Source organism: Hemicordylus capensis, chromosome 11 (genome assembly GCF_027244095.1).
Source record: "Hemicordylus capensis ecotype Gifberg chromosome 11, rHemCap1.1.pri, whole genome shotgun sequence".
NCBI classification, from domain to species: Eukaryota; Metazoa; Chordata; class Lepidosauria; order Squamata; family Cordylidae; genus Hemicordylus; species Hemicordylus capensis.
Genome location: NC_069667.1, coordinates 5,044,932 through 5,062,144, shown reverse-complemented (window position 1 = coordinate 5,062,144; position 17,213 = coordinate 5,044,932). Strand labels below are relative to the sequence as shown.

At 47.7% G+C, this 17,213-nt stretch overlaps 1 protein-coding gene across 1 annotated transcript in view; it reads right to left on the bottom strand.

The window, feature by feature from the left end:
* TRPC5 (transient receptor potential cation channel subfamily C member 5) overlaps positions 1-17,213 on the bottom strand; it is a 147,350-nt gene that overhangs the window by 10,990 nt on the left and 119,147 nt on the right. Inside the window, exon 7 of the mRNA XM_053273761.1 lies at positions 12,474-12,669. Within this exon, the coding sequence (XP_053129736.1) occupies positions 12,474-12,669 (196 nt within the window). The remainder of the gene's footprint in view (positions 1-12,473; positions 12,670-17,213) is intronic.

Sequence of the window (17,213 nt, the reverse complement as noted above, 5' to 3'; positions counted from 1 at the left end):
TTGCTTAATCTGCCTCACATCTGCAGACAGGGAATGAAGCTTTTTTTCGGCACTGAATTTGGACTGCAGGGTTGGGACTATTGTTGGTTTCCTGGAGGACACACAGTCTGGTGGCCTTTGCCTCTGAGTGGGGACAGGAATGTGGGCCTGAAAAGTCTCCATCTCTTCTTTACTGCTGCATTGCCATCATTGGGGGCCTTCTCTAGGGTCGCCCCAGGACTCTGGAACACGCTTCCAAATGAAATCAGAACCTCCCCATCAGAACCCAGGGCTGCGGAGCTGATGCTGACGTCTCAGGTTTACCCCCAGCCCAGACTTTAACCCACATTCATTCCTTTATTTATCCTATTTCTAGACCGCCTAACCAACCTCACAGGTTTGTTGTGAGGAGAAAACATAACTATGTACCCCGCTCTGGGCTTCTTGGAAGGAAGAGTGGAATATAAATGTAATAAATAAATAAATAAATAAATAAATAAATGTGCATCTCTAGTACATAAGTTAAAATATGATATAAAAACAGGATGACACGATCAAAATAATCCTGATATATAAGATCAATGAAGATGAATTGCCTGCAGCTGGTACATCACCAGGCTGAAAAGACCCCTTCCCACTTCCACAGCCTGCATAATGAGATGGTGATGTTCTGGTCGGGTTGCCATATCCCCTGGAATTTAGGGTAGCCCCTGGATTTTAGCTCCTCCCCCCCCCCAGCTAAATCCCACTGGGATTTACATGGATTTCAAATGCGCTGTCCGGATTTTACTCTGGATCTGATCACATGGGAGGGCAGAGAAGGAGGGGAAAGTATATACAAATCTGTCAAATAAATAAATAAAGTGCAAATTAGTTGCCACATAATTTGCATACTATGCAAATTAGGCCACCCAGATTTGGGAAGCTTGAATATGGCAACCCCATGTTCTGGGGGACATTTTGTCTAGGTCCCAAAGGGGCAGCCTAAGTGGACAGAGTCACTCTAACTCCCAGGAATACTTTCCTTCCCAGAGATGCTTTGGTAATCTACCAGATGGAACAAAACACACACACACACCCCTATGGGGTCCCTTGTCCTGGCATCTCTTCAGGTAGGGCTGAACTGAGAGGTATCAGTTCTTGAATGTATCTAGAAGTGTTGCTTCTCAGCCACTCAAATTGCCCGCAACCTTAGTTGTGTGGTTGTGTTCTGGGCACTAGGATTCTTTTGCAACTCCGCGGACTCTAGTGAGTAATCGCCGTGGATGTGCTGGTATCGAATATGCTGCTTCTATATTTTTAGCATTTCTTCTAGCATTTGGCTATTTTCCCAGGCAAATCTCTTTAATTACATAGATCAGTTTTTCAGGGTTAGGAGGAAAGGAAGGAAAGGTTGCAAAGGAAAGCAGGCGAGGGAGGGAGGGTTGGTTCGCCTTCTGTGTCTTATTTTCCTTAATTAATTCATCTGCGAGAGAGAATGCTAATTTTGCTTGTCAGGTCTAACTCGAGGAGAAGGAAGCATGCACGGCTGCCGTCTGGGTGGCTTCAGCTGGAGATCTTGGCTTCTGTTGTGCCATCAAGTGGGCCCCTGTGATGCCATTTTGCCTGCAGCTTGGCACAGAAGCCACCCATAAGAGCAGGTCAGGCATTCAGTGGCACCCAGGAGGGAACTGAAGCACCATCACGAGGAGAAGGAACACATTTCTTGTTACAAGCACAGCTCAGTACAGGCTCCACCCGTGAGTTTTCAGCTTCTTGTTCTTTACCCTGAACGTTGCACTGAAAACTAGAGATGCTTCCTCCAGCTGAACCTCTCCCCAAAGTTTGGAGCTTTTCCTGGTCCTGTTTCTGAACAAATGCATCCACAATTAGGGGTGTGCAGGGACCGATTTTTACAGTTCTGTTTGAATTTGGACCAAATTCGAGTCAAACCACCAGTCCACAAACTGGTTCAGTTGAACTGACCGGCTGGTCCAGACCATTCGCTGCCAGCTCGACCCGGTTCGACCCGGTTCAACAGTCTGAGGGACTATGCTTCTAAAGGGGAATCTGGTGAGTATTCCCTCTGGTGAGTACAAGCAGAAGTAATTCCTGATATTTAAAAGGCTTCTGAGGATGGCCCGGGGGGGGGGGGGGCGGCGGAGGCAAGAGGGCACTTTTAAAAGTAGCTCCTTACCAATCAATGTCCTTTCTAATTTGTTTTCATCTGTGTGCAGAATGAGTTTTGTTCTGGACGGCAGTATCAAGGCAGTGTGCGCGCACCTGCATTCAGAGTGGGGCCTTCCTGATTTAAACCAAACAGGATCTAAAATTAACTGAGCGGACATGAAAAAACATGTGCGTGCGTCCATGCGCACACCTTAGAGGGAACATTGTTACCGATCCTCTGGTGGTGGCGGTGGCAGCTGATCCTTGAAACACCAGCACTCCCCCCAGCAGCCCGCCGGCACGGTTCCAGCCAGTGGCCTCTGTGCATGCGCAGAGGCTGGAATCGCACTGCTGGGGGGAATGCCAAGGTTTTGAGGAACACCCACTGCTGCTGCCAGAGGCATTCTTAAAGGTGCCCTCTTGCTGTCCCCCTGGCCGCCCTTAGAAGTCTTTTAAAGGCAAGAATTACCTGTGCTTGTAAAAGGGAATGTTAAGCGAATTCCCTTTTACAAGCATAGCCCCTCAGACCAGGTTGAACCAATCTGTAATGGCCTGGGATCAGTTCAGTTTGATTGTGAACTGGCAGCATCTTCAAGTTGTACTGTGTGAAATCTTGGAGAGCTGCTGCAAGTCAGTGTAGACAATACTGAGCCAGATTGACCACAGGTCTGACTCAGTACAAAAATAGAGGGGGGGCAATGACAGGGGATGGAGCTGGACCTCAGTGGCAGAGCACCTGATTCCAGGTTCAATCCCAGGAATCTCCAGGTAGGGTTGGGTTGCAAACTCTTGCCTGAAAACTTGGAGAACTGCTGGCAATCAGTGTGGACCAGGGGTTCCTAACCTGTAGTACCCCAGATGTTGCTGAACTACAACCCCCATTACCCCAGCAACGATTTATTGTGGCTGGGATGGTGGGAGTTGTAGTTCAGCAACATCTGGAGTTTCACAGGTTGGGAATCTCTGATAGGGGTGTGCATGGAACCAACTGTCCTGTTTTGGTTCAAGTCTGAATTGGACCCAAACCGGACTGGGTCAGTTCGGCCTGGCACCCCCTCGAAACCCACCCCATCCCAGTATGGTCTGGTCCAGGGGGGGAGTTCGCAAGTTGTTTTTTAAATTTTCATTTTTAAAGAAAACTTACCCCCTCCGGGGGAGTTGTCCAAGGTGGCGTGGGGCAGGCATGGAGGTTCCCCTCCCCCCCGCCAGCCTCCCTTATGCCATAAATTGGCCATTTGACCACTTTTTGGCCTTTCCCCCTTGGCATGCTTTGAAGGCCACCAAGCCTGTGCAACAGGCCTCCAAAATGGCCACCACACCAAGGGGGAAAGGGTCGAAGAGTGGCCCAATGGCCAATTTCTGGTGTAACAGAGGCTGGCAGGGAGGGGGAACCTCCGCAGACTCCCCCGCCACTGCGGACAACTCCCCCTGAGGGGGTAAGTTGTTTTTTAAAATAAAAAAATAAAAAAAAAACAAAAAACAAATTGCAAACCCCTCTGGGGTTCGGTCCGGGGTCGGACTGAACAGGGGGTGGTTCGGTTCGACCCTGAACAGTCAAACTTGTTCGCACATTCCTAATCCCTGATACAGACAATACAGAACTAGATGAACCAATGGTCTGACTCAGTACAAGACAGCTTTCTGTGATTTAGCAGGCTCTCCCTGGAAATAGGGGTGGTTGGAGCATATAAAATAAAGAACAATGAGGATTAATAAAAGACGACTGGCCACTTATGATAGAAGGCTTGCAGGATCGGGCCCGAGAGAGAGAGAGCAAGCTGTATTTACTTATTTAAGTGGATCAAGGAAAATGTCTCCGAAATCAGAACGCATCAGCTGGATCCATTTGGAAGCTCAGCAAACAGTTGATGAATATTAACAGCTCCATTCAAGTTTACAGGTGAGATGTAATTAGGCAAAAGCCAAAGAGACAAAACAGAGCTACATCACCCAGTGCAGAAAACAATTAAACTTCCTTCCACCCCAGAGATGTTGGCTGAGTGAGTGTGTACATTCCAGCACTGCTCAGGATGGCGTTTGACACACGTTTGCTGCCTCCAGGGAAATTATGCAGGTAATGCATTCTGTCTATATCAGAAGCGTCTGAGAGTGTGTGATGTAATTACATGGTTGCCAGCTCATGGCAAAGGCTTGCCCCTTGGGCAGTACCATGGCAGAATGTGGAGTATTGGGGCACAGTTTGAAGGAACCTGGAGAGGTGAGCTGGTCTTGTGGTAGCAAGCATGACTTGTGCCCTTAGCTAAGCAGGACCCACCCTGGTTGCATATGAAAGGGAGGCTAGAAGTGTGAGCACTTAAGATATTCCTCTCAGGGGATGGAGCCGCTCTGGGAAGAGCTGAAGGTTTCAGTTTCCCTCCCTGGCAGCATCTCCAAGATAGGGCTGAGAGAGACTCCTGCCTGCAGCCTTGGAGAAGCTGCTGCCAGTCTGTGAAGACAATACTGAGCTAGATAGACCAATGGTCTGACTCTGTATAAGGCAGCTTCCTGTGTAAGGGAAGTGTGGAGTCAGGATGAAGGGTTGTGAGAGAGCAACTGAGATTTGGGGCCAGAGCAGCTTTTTTATGAGGCAAGGCTACAACATCTGGTGCTTTTTAGTTTAGAAAAAAGGGGGCATGATCATGGTTTCTAAAAATTAAACTTCTAAAACGAAGTGTGGAGAAAGTGTTCAATTACAACTTAATTTGAATAAATGCAGTGGATAAATAAAGTTAAATAAAATGGATTGAGATCATTCTTTCTCCTTCTCTCACAGAACTAGAACATGGAGTTAGCCCATGAAACTGATTGCCAGGAAATAAAGGATTGACAAAAGGCAACACTCCCCCACACCACAGCACAGATAATTGATCTATGGAATTCTCTGCCACAGGTTGTAGTGATGGCCACTCGCTTGGCTGGCTTTAAAAAGGGCTTAGACAAATTCATGGAGGACAAGATGTGGTGACAGCCAACAACCTGGATGGCTTTAAGAGGGGTCTGGATAAATTCATGGAGGAAAGGTCTATCAGTGGCTACTAGTCGGAGTGCTATAGGCCACCTCCAGCCTCAGAGGCAGGATGCCTCTGACTACCAGCTGCAGGGGAATATCAGCAGGAGAGAGGACATACCCTCAACTCCTGCCTGTAGGCTTCCAGCAGCATCTGGTGGGCCACTGTGTGAAACAGGATGCTGGACTAGATGGGCCTTGGGCATGATCCAGCAGGGCTGTGCTTAGGTTCTTATGACAAGTCCATCAATGGCTACTAGTCTGAGAGCTAGTCTGGAGGGCCATCTTCAGCCTCAGAGGCCAGATGCCTCTAAATACCGGTTGCAGGGGAGCAACAGCAGGAGAGAGCATGTGCCTTCACCTCTTGCTTGTGGGCTTCCCAGGGGCATCTGGTGGGCCACTGTGTGAAGCAGGATGTTGGACCAGATGGGCCTCAGGCCTGATCCAGAGGGTTGTTCTTATGGGAGGAGCCTGCAAAAATATTGCATATCATTGGAGGAGTCCAAGAGGAGGGCTAGCAAGGGTGGGCTGACTCCGTTGGTCAGCAAGACGAAAGGGGGTGGCAAGAGGGCACCTTGTTGGAGGCGGTGGCAGTATGACTTCTCCAGACCAGGTCCGGGCTCCATGCATGACCTGAGGCCAGAACCAGGCCACGCTGGAGCACCAGACCTGGTTTGGAGTGTGGAGAAGCCACGCCATCACCGGCTCAAATGTAATGCCCTCTTGCCACTCCCCATTCAGAGTTGTTTAAAGGCAGGCAGTTTCCCCCCTTTTGCTTGTACAGGGGAATTCTCACTGGATGCCCCTTTACAAACATGCCCCTCAAACCGCCAAACCAGTTCCATTAGAGTACCCCTTTTTGGGGATCCGGTCCAGTTTGAGTCCGAACCGGTTGAACCAGCCCAGTTCTATTCGAACCACACACCCCTAGTGCACATCATGGACACTTAACACTTCTATCCAGATGGCTTCCTGTTCAATCTGCAAGACACCTTTTAAAATCTGTCTCTGACCTATGTACAGTTCAAGCTAAGTTCCTCATATGGCCCACTAAATATTTGCCCTTGCAAAATGTGTGAGGCTCCTTGGGACTGCAGTGAAACATATGCGGTGCATTTTGAAAACTTGATCTCGAGCTGGTGACTGCTTTCCAAATGGACCTTTCTGCTTTTAAGGCTCTTTTCCGAAATGGAGAGCCAGACAGGCAGAAGGACCTTGTCACTCTGAAGGCAGCCAAGTGGTGACAATGGGAGAAATAATCCTCCAGACCTCATTACTCACCCCATTACTTTATATTGCTCATGAGTAATGGGGCCCCCCTGCCCATCCCTACTGCATGGAGATCAATCCCACTGCCCTCCTCTGTATCATCATGACATATTCTGCCTATATGCATAAGCCATGCTCTTTCCGTCCTGTCTTGAAAGATATTCAGATGAGGAAATCCATCCGTGCAGACAGCTCACTAAAGAAGCATTGCTGGGCTGTGGGTCTTGGCTGTCTGAATGGCCTCCCTAAGACCCTTTCAAACTGAAGTGCAGCTACAGGTAGCTTTTGGCTTCTTTGTGTGATGCTCTGATTTCTGCGATCAAATATTGACCCTGTTTGGATGGGAAGAAGAAAATGCAGGCTGATGCAGTGAAATGGTCAATAATTACATGGCCTCAAGGTGCCTGGAGTGAATGGAGTAGACGGCTGCTGATGTTTAAAACAGCTTTGTCTGAAAGACAAAAGAAATCTTACAGCTCAGTAAGCTGCCATTTTCCCTTAAATCTACGCAGAGACTATGCTGGTGGCTTGCCTTACTGTGTCTGTCAACTTTGCTACGTGCAGCCAGGTTCCATGGACAAAGCACTGTTTTGCCATTGGGTGAGCAACAGATCGAGGACTCCGGGAGTGTAAGGAGCCAGATGCACATTAGTAAACTGGGCTTTCTTTCAGTGGCACTGGCACACCACGCTCAGTTAAGTCACTGGTCTCCATCCATTCCCAGAAGAGCCTTTTCCCTTTGGAAAGGATGGGCACACATGTTTTTCTCTTGAAAATAACGTGCAGGCACGTTGGTGACTTCCAGTCATATCCGGAAGATGAAGGCAACAGGGCGGCAGGGAAGTATGTTGCTGCCCCAATGGGCATTGAAACAGGTGGGTGCTGGGTGTGTGTGTGTGAAAGTGGTGGGAGGGATAAGTACACCCTCCTCCGCTCTTAAAGATAGACTCCCACTGCCTTTGAACCGGTTCGGAGGCCCATAAAGGTTCTGTGCACATCCTTATAGGGCTGGAGTCCAGGGCCTCCACAACCCCTGGGCCCCCACAAATCCCCTTTAGTATGTCCTGGGTGGTGTGGCCACTTGGTGGAGCATGATGATGCTTAATTTGCAGGGGAGGAGGGCCTCCAAAGGCCTTGAGGTGCAGGCTCCAAAATGACCTAGGTGCACCTCTGCATGCACCATGAGTTTATGCTACAGTTAGTTTCCAAGAGAGCCCCGGGTCTGTCTGGCCACCTTAATCAAATAGGTATTTCCATGACTCATTTACTTTCAAGAAGCCTGACGCCCTGTCAACATCAACTCCACCCACCCACCCCCACTTCAGTTCTTACTCTATCCAGATAGTCTGTGGTCCACCCTGTGCAGATATAGCCTGGCCATTAAAATCTGTTATTTATTATATTTTATAATATAATACTAAAATATAACATGTAAGATCCTTTGCTCCAGAACCTATATTCCTGGCCACACCTTTGAAGAACTATCATTCACGAACTGCATGAACTATGATGGTAAAAAAAGAACCATATTGGAATAGAATAGGGAGACTATCCACCTCGAGCCGGCCTTTCGGAAGCAGAAGCATCACAATTCCTTGAAATCTGTGACGACTGGTGGCATTCATGCTGCGCCCTAGACACCCATGTCTTAGAGCAGGATTGGTAGAAGGTAGAGTGCTGTCCACTAATGGACCACTTGGACTGACCATTTTTTGGTAGGTCATCTTGTACCTACTGGTTGCCATGATTCTTGTCCTCTTTCCAACAGTGGCTCACAAGATGCCTCTAAGAAGCCCACAGGCAAGATGTGAGGGCCTGCTCTCTCTCTCTCTCCTGCTGTTGCGCCCCTGCAACTGGCATTTTGAGGCAACTTGCCTCTGAGGTTGGAGATAACCAACCACCTATAACCACCAGACTAGTAGCCTTTGATAGACTTGCCCTCCATGAATTTGTCCAAGCCCCTTTCAAAGCCATCCAGGCTAGTGGCCATCACCACATCCCATGGCTGAGAATTCCATAGATTAATTATGCACTCCCTATAATGGCACAGTGGGGAAATGACTTGATTATCAATCCAGAGATTGCCGGTTCGAATCCCCTCTGGTATGTTCCCCAGACTATGGGAAACACCTATATTGGGCAGCAGCGATCTAGGAAGATGCTGAAAGGCATCATCTCATACTGCACGGGAAGAGGCAATGCTAAACCCCTCCTGTATTCTACCAAAGAAAAACCACAGGGCTCTGTGGGCACCAGGAGTTGACACCAACTCAACAGCACCCTTTAACTTTATTCTCCCCTCAGGAGAATAACTCGCAGTGCTAACATGTAGTCACCCATCCCAATGCAAGCCAAGGTAGGCCCTAGGGATGTGCACAAAGCAGTTTGGAGGTCCTTTTCTAGACCTCCAAACTGGTCCAGTGGTTCAGCCAGTTCGGCAACGGGGGGGGGATTACATTTAAGGAGCAGGGAGGGCGCTCTTACACACACCGTGCATTTTCCCTGCTGGTGCTGTGTTCAAAATTGCTGGTGCAGGGCAGCAGTGCACCCTCTTGGTACCCTGGTCAGTGTCAGACTGTAAGTGTCCGGTGCTCATGCTCACATCATTCATCCGCACTGGCCACTTCTGGTCTGATGCTGACCATGATGCCAAGAGGATACACTGCCACCCCGCACCGGCAATTTTGAACGCAGCGCGGGCAGGGGAATTGTGGCCAGGGCGTGGGGTAAGAGCACCCTCCCTGCACCTTAAAGGTAATGCCCCCCTCCCACTGCCAAACCAGCCAGCCACCGGTTTGTGCACATCCCTAGTGGGCCCTACTTAGCAAAGTCGAACATTCACGCTTACTACTACAGGGTTAGCTATTTCTTGCTTAAACAACTGGATCCTTAAACAAGAGTCTAGCTAGAACTTGATCTGATTCAGCAAAGCATGTGTTCTTTTTTAAAAACAAGAACCCGCAGTCAGGGTCACTTAGCAATGACCCGTTAAGCTTAGTAAGGGGCAATGTTACATGATCACCCTGTGTGGTTTAGGACGCGTGCTGCCTTAATGGGCACATTTGCTGTTTTGTGCGAAATGACTTGAAGAGCCTTCCCCATGCTCCAGAAGCCCTGTAGTCTTGCTTCGTCACCAGGGCTGTGATCAAGATCAAGCAGAGAGAGGTTTATTTTCCAGGTCACACCACAGAGGAATAGAAGGAGAGCACAGGATGCGGTGCCCAGTTCTGCATTTGGGTATTCAAGTGTGGATACCGAAATGCAGAACTGGGCATAGCATCCTGTGCTCTCAGCGACTTTGGGCATTTGGCAGAAGTTCAGGGACAGGCAGAAGAAAAAAACCTCTCCCTCCATTCCTCTGTGGTGTGACCTCTGGTGGCAGTGGCCATTTTGGAGGGTGCCACACATGTGCCCTGGCCCCCAGGCCACACAAATGGCCAGGGTGCATGTGCAGTGGCCTCCATAATGGCCACCACCACCAGGCTGGAAGGGCCCAAAACTGGGCCGCAACAGGTCTTTGAAGAGTGGGGGGAGGCTGGCAGGGAGAGGGGGAGATGGCAGACACACACCCTGCGGTCATAGCAGCACCCTCAACCCCGGTGGTGAGTCCTATAATAATAGTAATATTTGTTTTTTAACGTTGGAACTTCCGAACCAGTTGACATTCAAGCTGAGTCCAGGGTCTGTTCGGGGGTGGGGTGGACAAAACCGAATATGCCCTGTTCGGTTTGAGTCCGGTTCGGACTCGAACCAAACCGGGCAAACCACTTTTGTGCACACCCCTAGTCAATTGGGAGCAATTTCACTGCATTCAGTCAAACACTTCTCTTCCTCTCGAGGGCTAAGCTTCGAAAAAGAAATGGTTTTGCACGTTTGCAGCAAAAAGCTGAAAGTGCACAGCATGGATTGGTTAGCTTCTGAGATGTGACCAAGAAAGGCACCCTCAATTGCTGAAGCAGTTTTCCCAAAAAAGAAAAACAGCAAAAATAACCCTCCTCTCTTAAAAAACAAACACCCAAACCCCGTTTCTAACACGGATAGTGATAAATGAACTGATAAAAATATTAATGCAACTTTTTTTTTTAATGGGGGAAGAAGAAAAATCCCAACCAATAACCAGCACCAAAGACAGCTTGCATGAAGTGTGGGGGAGAGACAAGATGGATGGCTGAAAGTGTTCCATTCATCAGTGTCATTTCAGTGGCAAAGCTACGCTCACTCAGCAACTGAGGAACCTCTTTCTAGTATGCCTATCTTCGTTCATAGTCAAAAAGCATAGCCATCTAGCAAAACACAGACTGAGAACACCATTCCAGTATATTGAATGCCAACACACAATTGGAATATCATGAAAGAAAACTGTCAGGCATGAACCACAAGATGTGGTGACAGCCAACAACCTGGTTGGCTTTAAGAGGGGTTTGGATAACTTCCTGGAGGAGAGTTCTATCAATGGCTACTAGTTGGAGGGCTATAGGCCACCTCCAGCCTCAGAAGCAAGATGCCTCTGAGTACCAGTTGCAGGGGAGTAGCAGCAGGAGAGAGGGCATGCCCTCAACTCCTGCCTGGGGGCTTCCCAGCAGCATCTGGTGGAATGGGCCACTGTGTGAAACAAGATGTTGGACTAGATGGGCTTCCTTGGGCCTGGCCCAGCAGGGCTGTTCTTACGTCCTTAACCAGGAGCCTTGTGGGGAGAGCCGCAATTGTGGCTGGCGATGATGGTAATTGTAGTCCAACAACAGCTGGACAACAGGTTGCCTACTCTTGGCTCAGAAGACGGAACTGCAAGCTATTCCTGATAGGAGTTTAACATGGCAGTCCATGTTCTTCCTGGCCTGGGATGTCATGTGATGCTGGTGGCCCGATCAGGGGCCACTGAGGGATATTAATAGCAAGCTTTTCTTCTGTGTGGGCAGTTCATTTTTCAAGGAGAACATCCAGTCCTTCCTCACTTACTCCCTAGGAATATAGGAAGCTGCCTTATACCGAGTCAGACCCTTGGTCCATCTCACTCAGGATTGTCTACACAGGCTGGCAGTGGCTTCTTCAAGGTTGCAGGCAGGAGTCTCTCTCAGCCCTATCTTGGAGACACCAGAGAAGGAGCTTGTAACCAGATGCTCTTCCCAGAGCAACCCCACCCCCTGAGGGGAATGCCTTACAGTGCTCACATATGGAGTCTCTCCCATTCAAATGCAACCAGAGTGGACCCTGCTTAGCAAAGGGGACAATTCATGCTTGTTACCACAAGACCAGCAGACTTCTGGCTCGCAGCAGAAACCTTTAATGTCTGTCTCTGGCCTCCTAGCTAGTATCCGAATTATGTCAGAATAGATAGAGGCCCCTTAATGAAATTTATTCCCAAGTCCCTTCCAGCATTCCCTCTAACAGGGATTCCCAGATGTTGTTGACTACAACTCCCAGCATCCCCAGCTGCAATAGCCTTTGCTTAGGGATTATGGGAGTTGTAGTTGAGGCACAAATGACCAGGCCCAAACTATCATACTTTGGACACATTATGCGAACATCCAGCTCCCTTGAGAAGTCCATAATGCTGGGAAAAGTTGAAGGAAAGAGAAGAAGAGGATGACCAGCAGCAAGGTGGGTGGACCCGATTAAGACAGCCATGAATGCACCACTGAGAGACCTTCAAGGCCAAGTGGAAGACAGATCATCCAAGAGAGAATCTATCTATGTGGTCGCTAAGAGTCGACACTGACTTGATGGCACTTAATCAATCAATCAAGCAATCAATCAAAGTCAACAATCTATGGGAATCCCTGTTAGAGGGAACACTGGTCCTTCCTCATTTTAGCCATACTGTGGCCCCTATAGCCTTCTAAACTAGTAACTAATGGCGGCAAAGCAAAAGGAGTCAAACCCTTTGCAAACCATTTGGATAATGTTGCCGTTGAAAAGTGGTGTAACAACAGCAAAAAAGAGCCTCTGGATTCCTGTAACATGAGTGTTTCTGCCAGTCTGATGTCTTCAGAGCACAGCCTGACATGATTTCCACACACACAAAATTCATCTTTCAAAGGAGATCAGGAAGGAACCTCCTCCGTTGACTTACCGCTATGAGCTGGTAGGAGTTGTTCATCATTGCAATGAGCATGTTGAGCAAGACCACCAGCGAGATGACGTTGTACGTTCCAAACATGGTGGCCCCGACAAACTCTGTGAATTCGTGTCTGGCTTTCACGTTCGTGACGTAGAGGTTCAACAGACCAAACACAGACCAGAAGAGTGACTGCAGAGTTTCGAAAAGCCTGCAAGAGACAAATGGCACTTCAGTGGTTTCATCTGGGCTACAATATTTTTTTAAAAGGAAGTTCATTTGATCAGTCAAACAACAATCGCTTAAAACACTGATGCAGTAGAACATGACAAAGAACAGGTCAAGGTATGCTAATTGTCAAAGCAATTATTTCCTAGAAGACTCCAGAAATGTGAGCAGTTTCTTGCTTCTTGAAAACAAGAGTATCCCCAGCAACATTTCAAGATAGAAACAAGGACATCTTTGTAACATCTCTGTTAATATACCAAGGATCACTACATGAGCTACACACCCTCACTATCACACGTTGGGCAGCTTCCTGACTAGTTAGTAGATCTTTCCATGAGTGGAAGATGTTCTCCTTGCACAAGGGGAGAGGTCTTGATATCAGATAATCATGAAGTCTTCAGAAATGTGAAGTAACTGAAGAAGAGCCAGAATGATATAACAGCAGCCCTTCTGAATCAAGCCGATGATCTAGTCCAGTATCCTGTTTCTCTCAATGGACCACCAGATGCCTCTGGGAAGCCTACAGGAAAGAGGTGAGGGCGTGCCCCCTCTCCGGCTGTTGCTCCCCTGCAGCTGGTATTTGGAGGCATCTTCCCTCCACATCTGGAAGTGGCCTATAGCCACCAGGCTAGTAGCCACTGATAGACCTGTCCTCCACGAATTTGTCTAAGCCCTGCTTAAAGCCACCCAAGCTGGTTGCCATCATCACATCCCATGGCAGAGAACTTTGTAGATAAATTATGATCTGAGTGGGAAAAGTACTTCCTTTTGTCGGTCCTAAATTCCCTGGCATTCACTCTCATGGGATGACTCCTGGTTCTAGTGTTGTGAGCGAAGGAGAAAGGTTTCTCTCGCTCCACTTTCTCGACACCATGCATAGTTTTATAAAACTCTATATATCAAGCCTTAGTTGCCTTTTTTTCTAAACTAAAAGGCAAGCTAAAAAGCCCCAACACCTTGTCCCATGGGGGGAACCACCCCTGCCTGTGCCCCTCGCTGACCCCCTCTTCCTCTTCCTCCTTGCCATTCCAGCAACAGCAAAGTAGTGTAGAAGGAAGAACTACCGCCATCATCTTGCCTGCTTTTCCGTCTCATCCATTGTGCTCTTGGGGTGGGTGGGTGGCAGCACCCACCTCTCTGATTTTAAGGAGGCCAACTGGGGTGTCTTGCCCAGAGCCCTGGTGCTGGTGACTATGGAAGATATGGTGGAGTGTGAGTGTGTGTGTCTGTGTGTGTTTTACCCTGACCAATAATAAGCAGAGGAGGAGAGCTGATCTTGTGATAGCAAGCATGAATTATCCCCTTTCCTAAGCAGGGTCCACTCTGGTTTGCATTTTGGATGGGAGACTACATGCGTGCGCTCTGTAAGATATTCCTCTTGGGGGATGGAGCTGAGCTGGGAAGAGCATCTGCCGGCTTGCATACAGAAGGTTCCAGCTAGTTCCCTCCCTGGCAGCAGCATCTCCAAGAGAGGGCTGAGAGAGACTCCTGCCTGCCACTTTGGAGAACCAGTTTGCCAGTCTGTGCAGACAATACTGAGCTGAATGGACCAATGATCTGACTCAGTATAAGGCAGCTTCCTATGTTCCTTAGCAGACATTTGACTCGTCAATTGACTAGCATCTCTGTCCTAGAAAGGAAGCTTTGCAAGTGGTTGCCAAACTCTAGTTTCACTTTGTCTCAGAAAGGGTGCAACTGGTACTCTTCACTTCATGTGCAGATGTCTCACATCCAAGCCAGCCCAGTGGATAATGCATTCATGACAACTTTGAAACAGACAGCAAGCCACATCTGCACACAAATGAATGAGCTTCATAGTGGTATTCTGTTCCCCGAGCCTGGTCTGAGAGAACCTGATGCAGCCACCTCGCTGATGCTAAGCAGGTCAGCATCTGTATTGGTGACCACCTGGAAACCCCCAAACCCTATATCTGGAGCATTTGCTCAGAGCAGTAAGTCTCGGAGCAGGGCATAATCTTCTCTTTTTCTATGCAAATCACTTTGATATCTTTTTTGTGGAAAAGAAAGGTAAAGGTAAAGTGTGCTGTCAAGTTGATTCAGACTCCTGGCACCCACAGAGCCCTGTGGTTGTCTTTGGTAGAATATTATTATTATTATTATTATTATTATTATTATTATTATTATTAATAATAATTTCTTGTTTACACAGTCAGACAGATGTTATTGACTGGTTTGTTTTATCCAGACATCGAGTCCTTCCCAAGGACCTGGGATGGCTGAATTTTATTATCAGTGTTGTTGCTGCTGTTCTAGATATCGTCGCAGAATATAGGCTGTTCCCAGTAAAGCTGCTTTTTGTAATTGGCTGATGGTGATTTCTGTGGCCCCGATGGTGTTGATGTGCTCTTCAAGTTGTTTTGGAATTGCACCCAGGGCGCCAATGACCACTGGGATTATTTTGGTCTTTTTCTACCACAGCCTTTCAATTTCAATTTGTAGATCTTTGTATTTGGTGATTTTTTCTATTTCTTTTTCTTCTATTCTTCTATCCCCTGGTATTGCTATGTCGATTATTTTGACTTGTTTTTCTTTCTTCTTGACTACAGTTATATCTGGTGTATTGTGTGGCAGATGTTTGTCTGTTTGTTGTTGTTGTTGTTAATTCGATTTCTATACTGCCCTTCCAAAAATGGCTCAGGGTAGTTTACACAGAGAACTAACAAATAAATAAGATGGATCCCTGTCCCCAAAGGGCTCACAATCTAAAAAGAAACAATAGATAGACACCAGCAACAGTCACTGGAGGTACTGTGCTGGGGGTGGATAGGGCCAGTTACTCTCCCCCTGCTAAATAAAGAGAATCACCACGTTCAAAGGTGCCTCTTTGCCAAGTTAGCAGGGGTATACAGGAGGGGTTGACCATTGCCTCCTCCCGCGCAGTATGAGATGATGCCTTTCAGCATCTTCCTATATTGCTGCTGCCCAATATAGGTGTTTCCCACAGTCTGGGAAACATACCAGCGGGGATTCAAACCAGCAACCTCTGGCTTGGTAGTCAAGCCATTTTTCTGCTGCGCCATCAGGTGGCTTTATTGAATAGTAGTAGTAAAATAAGTAGTAGTAGTAATTAATAATAATAAAATAAATCAATCAATCAATTTTAATACTTGCCTATGGACAATTTTTACACTTGGAATGTAAAATTGCAAGGCCACTCTGCAAGGCTGCTGTATTCCCCCCCACAGGCCAACTGGGAAAGGGTGACATAGGAAAAGAGCACTGGTAAGAGGGTTTAAACCAGGGGTGGGGAACCTTGGCCCTCCAGCTGTTTTTGAACTACAACTCCCAGCATCCCCAGCCACAAGAATCGTTCAAAAACAGCTGGAGGGCCAAGGTTCCCCACCCCTGGTTTAAACACCTTCTCCTCCAGTGTTACTGCTCAGATCAAACATAAGGCAGGGGTGTAGCTATAATTGAGTGGATGGGTTCAAAAGCCCCTGGGCTCCTGAGGGCCCCCCCAGCTCCACCCCTCCCCATTTTCTTCTTGATCTCTCTCACTCTGAGGGGCGAGGAGTGAACACAGGGCCCCTCTCCCCAGCTACGCTGCTGACATAAGGCCTCCCCAGAATGCCAGCTAATCCTGTCCCAGATCTCCCAGGTGAAGCACAGCTTGGCCCTCAACTTGACACCTGGAAAACCAGGACATGAGCTAATGAGAGAAGATTCCAAAAACTCCAAATGCAAAGACATTGGGGAGTTCATAGTATAGCATCGAGTCCAGTCTAGTCTACACTTCTTTAGCTGGCATCGGAACTAACTGTCGTGGCAGACTAAACTTCCAATGGGAAAATATATCAAACCACGGCTGCCTTCTAAAGATATCCAAAGGAAAGAGAGCATCAGATCTCCTTTCAAGAGCACAGCTTCTTCCGTTTTCTAGGGCATTGGAACAAAATGATCTATTCCAGCTATCAGTTACACATCACCAGAAATGGCATTGCAGAAAAGAAGGTCCTTCCTTCCTTCCTCCTTCCATCCATAGTGCAACTGACTGCATCTTATCCTTTACTTTAGCATTCCAGAACATAATTAAACCAACTCCATCTCTGAACCAACGGATTGCCTACTTGTCTTTCTTCTCTTATTCTTACAACAGCCAGTCTGACCATATGCACTCAAGCACTTAGAGGTAGTAGCTACTCTGTCACAGAAGCTGGATATTTTCTCCTTTATAACTCATGACCATGTAAGTAGCTGTTATGAAGTAGGGCTGTGCAAACAGGTTCAACGTTGAACGTGTTCAACATCAAACCAGTTCAATTTGACCGTTCAGGATCGAACCGAAACAGCCCCCAAACGCTTGGGGGGTTCGCAAGCTTCATTTCGTAATAATAATAACAACAACAACAATAACAGACAGACAAACATCTGCCACACAATACACCAGATATAACTGTAGTCGAGAAGAAAGAAAAACAAGTCAAAATAATCGACATAGCAATACCAGGGGATAGCAGAATAGAAGAAAAAGAAATAGAAAAAAATCACCAAATACAAAGATCTACA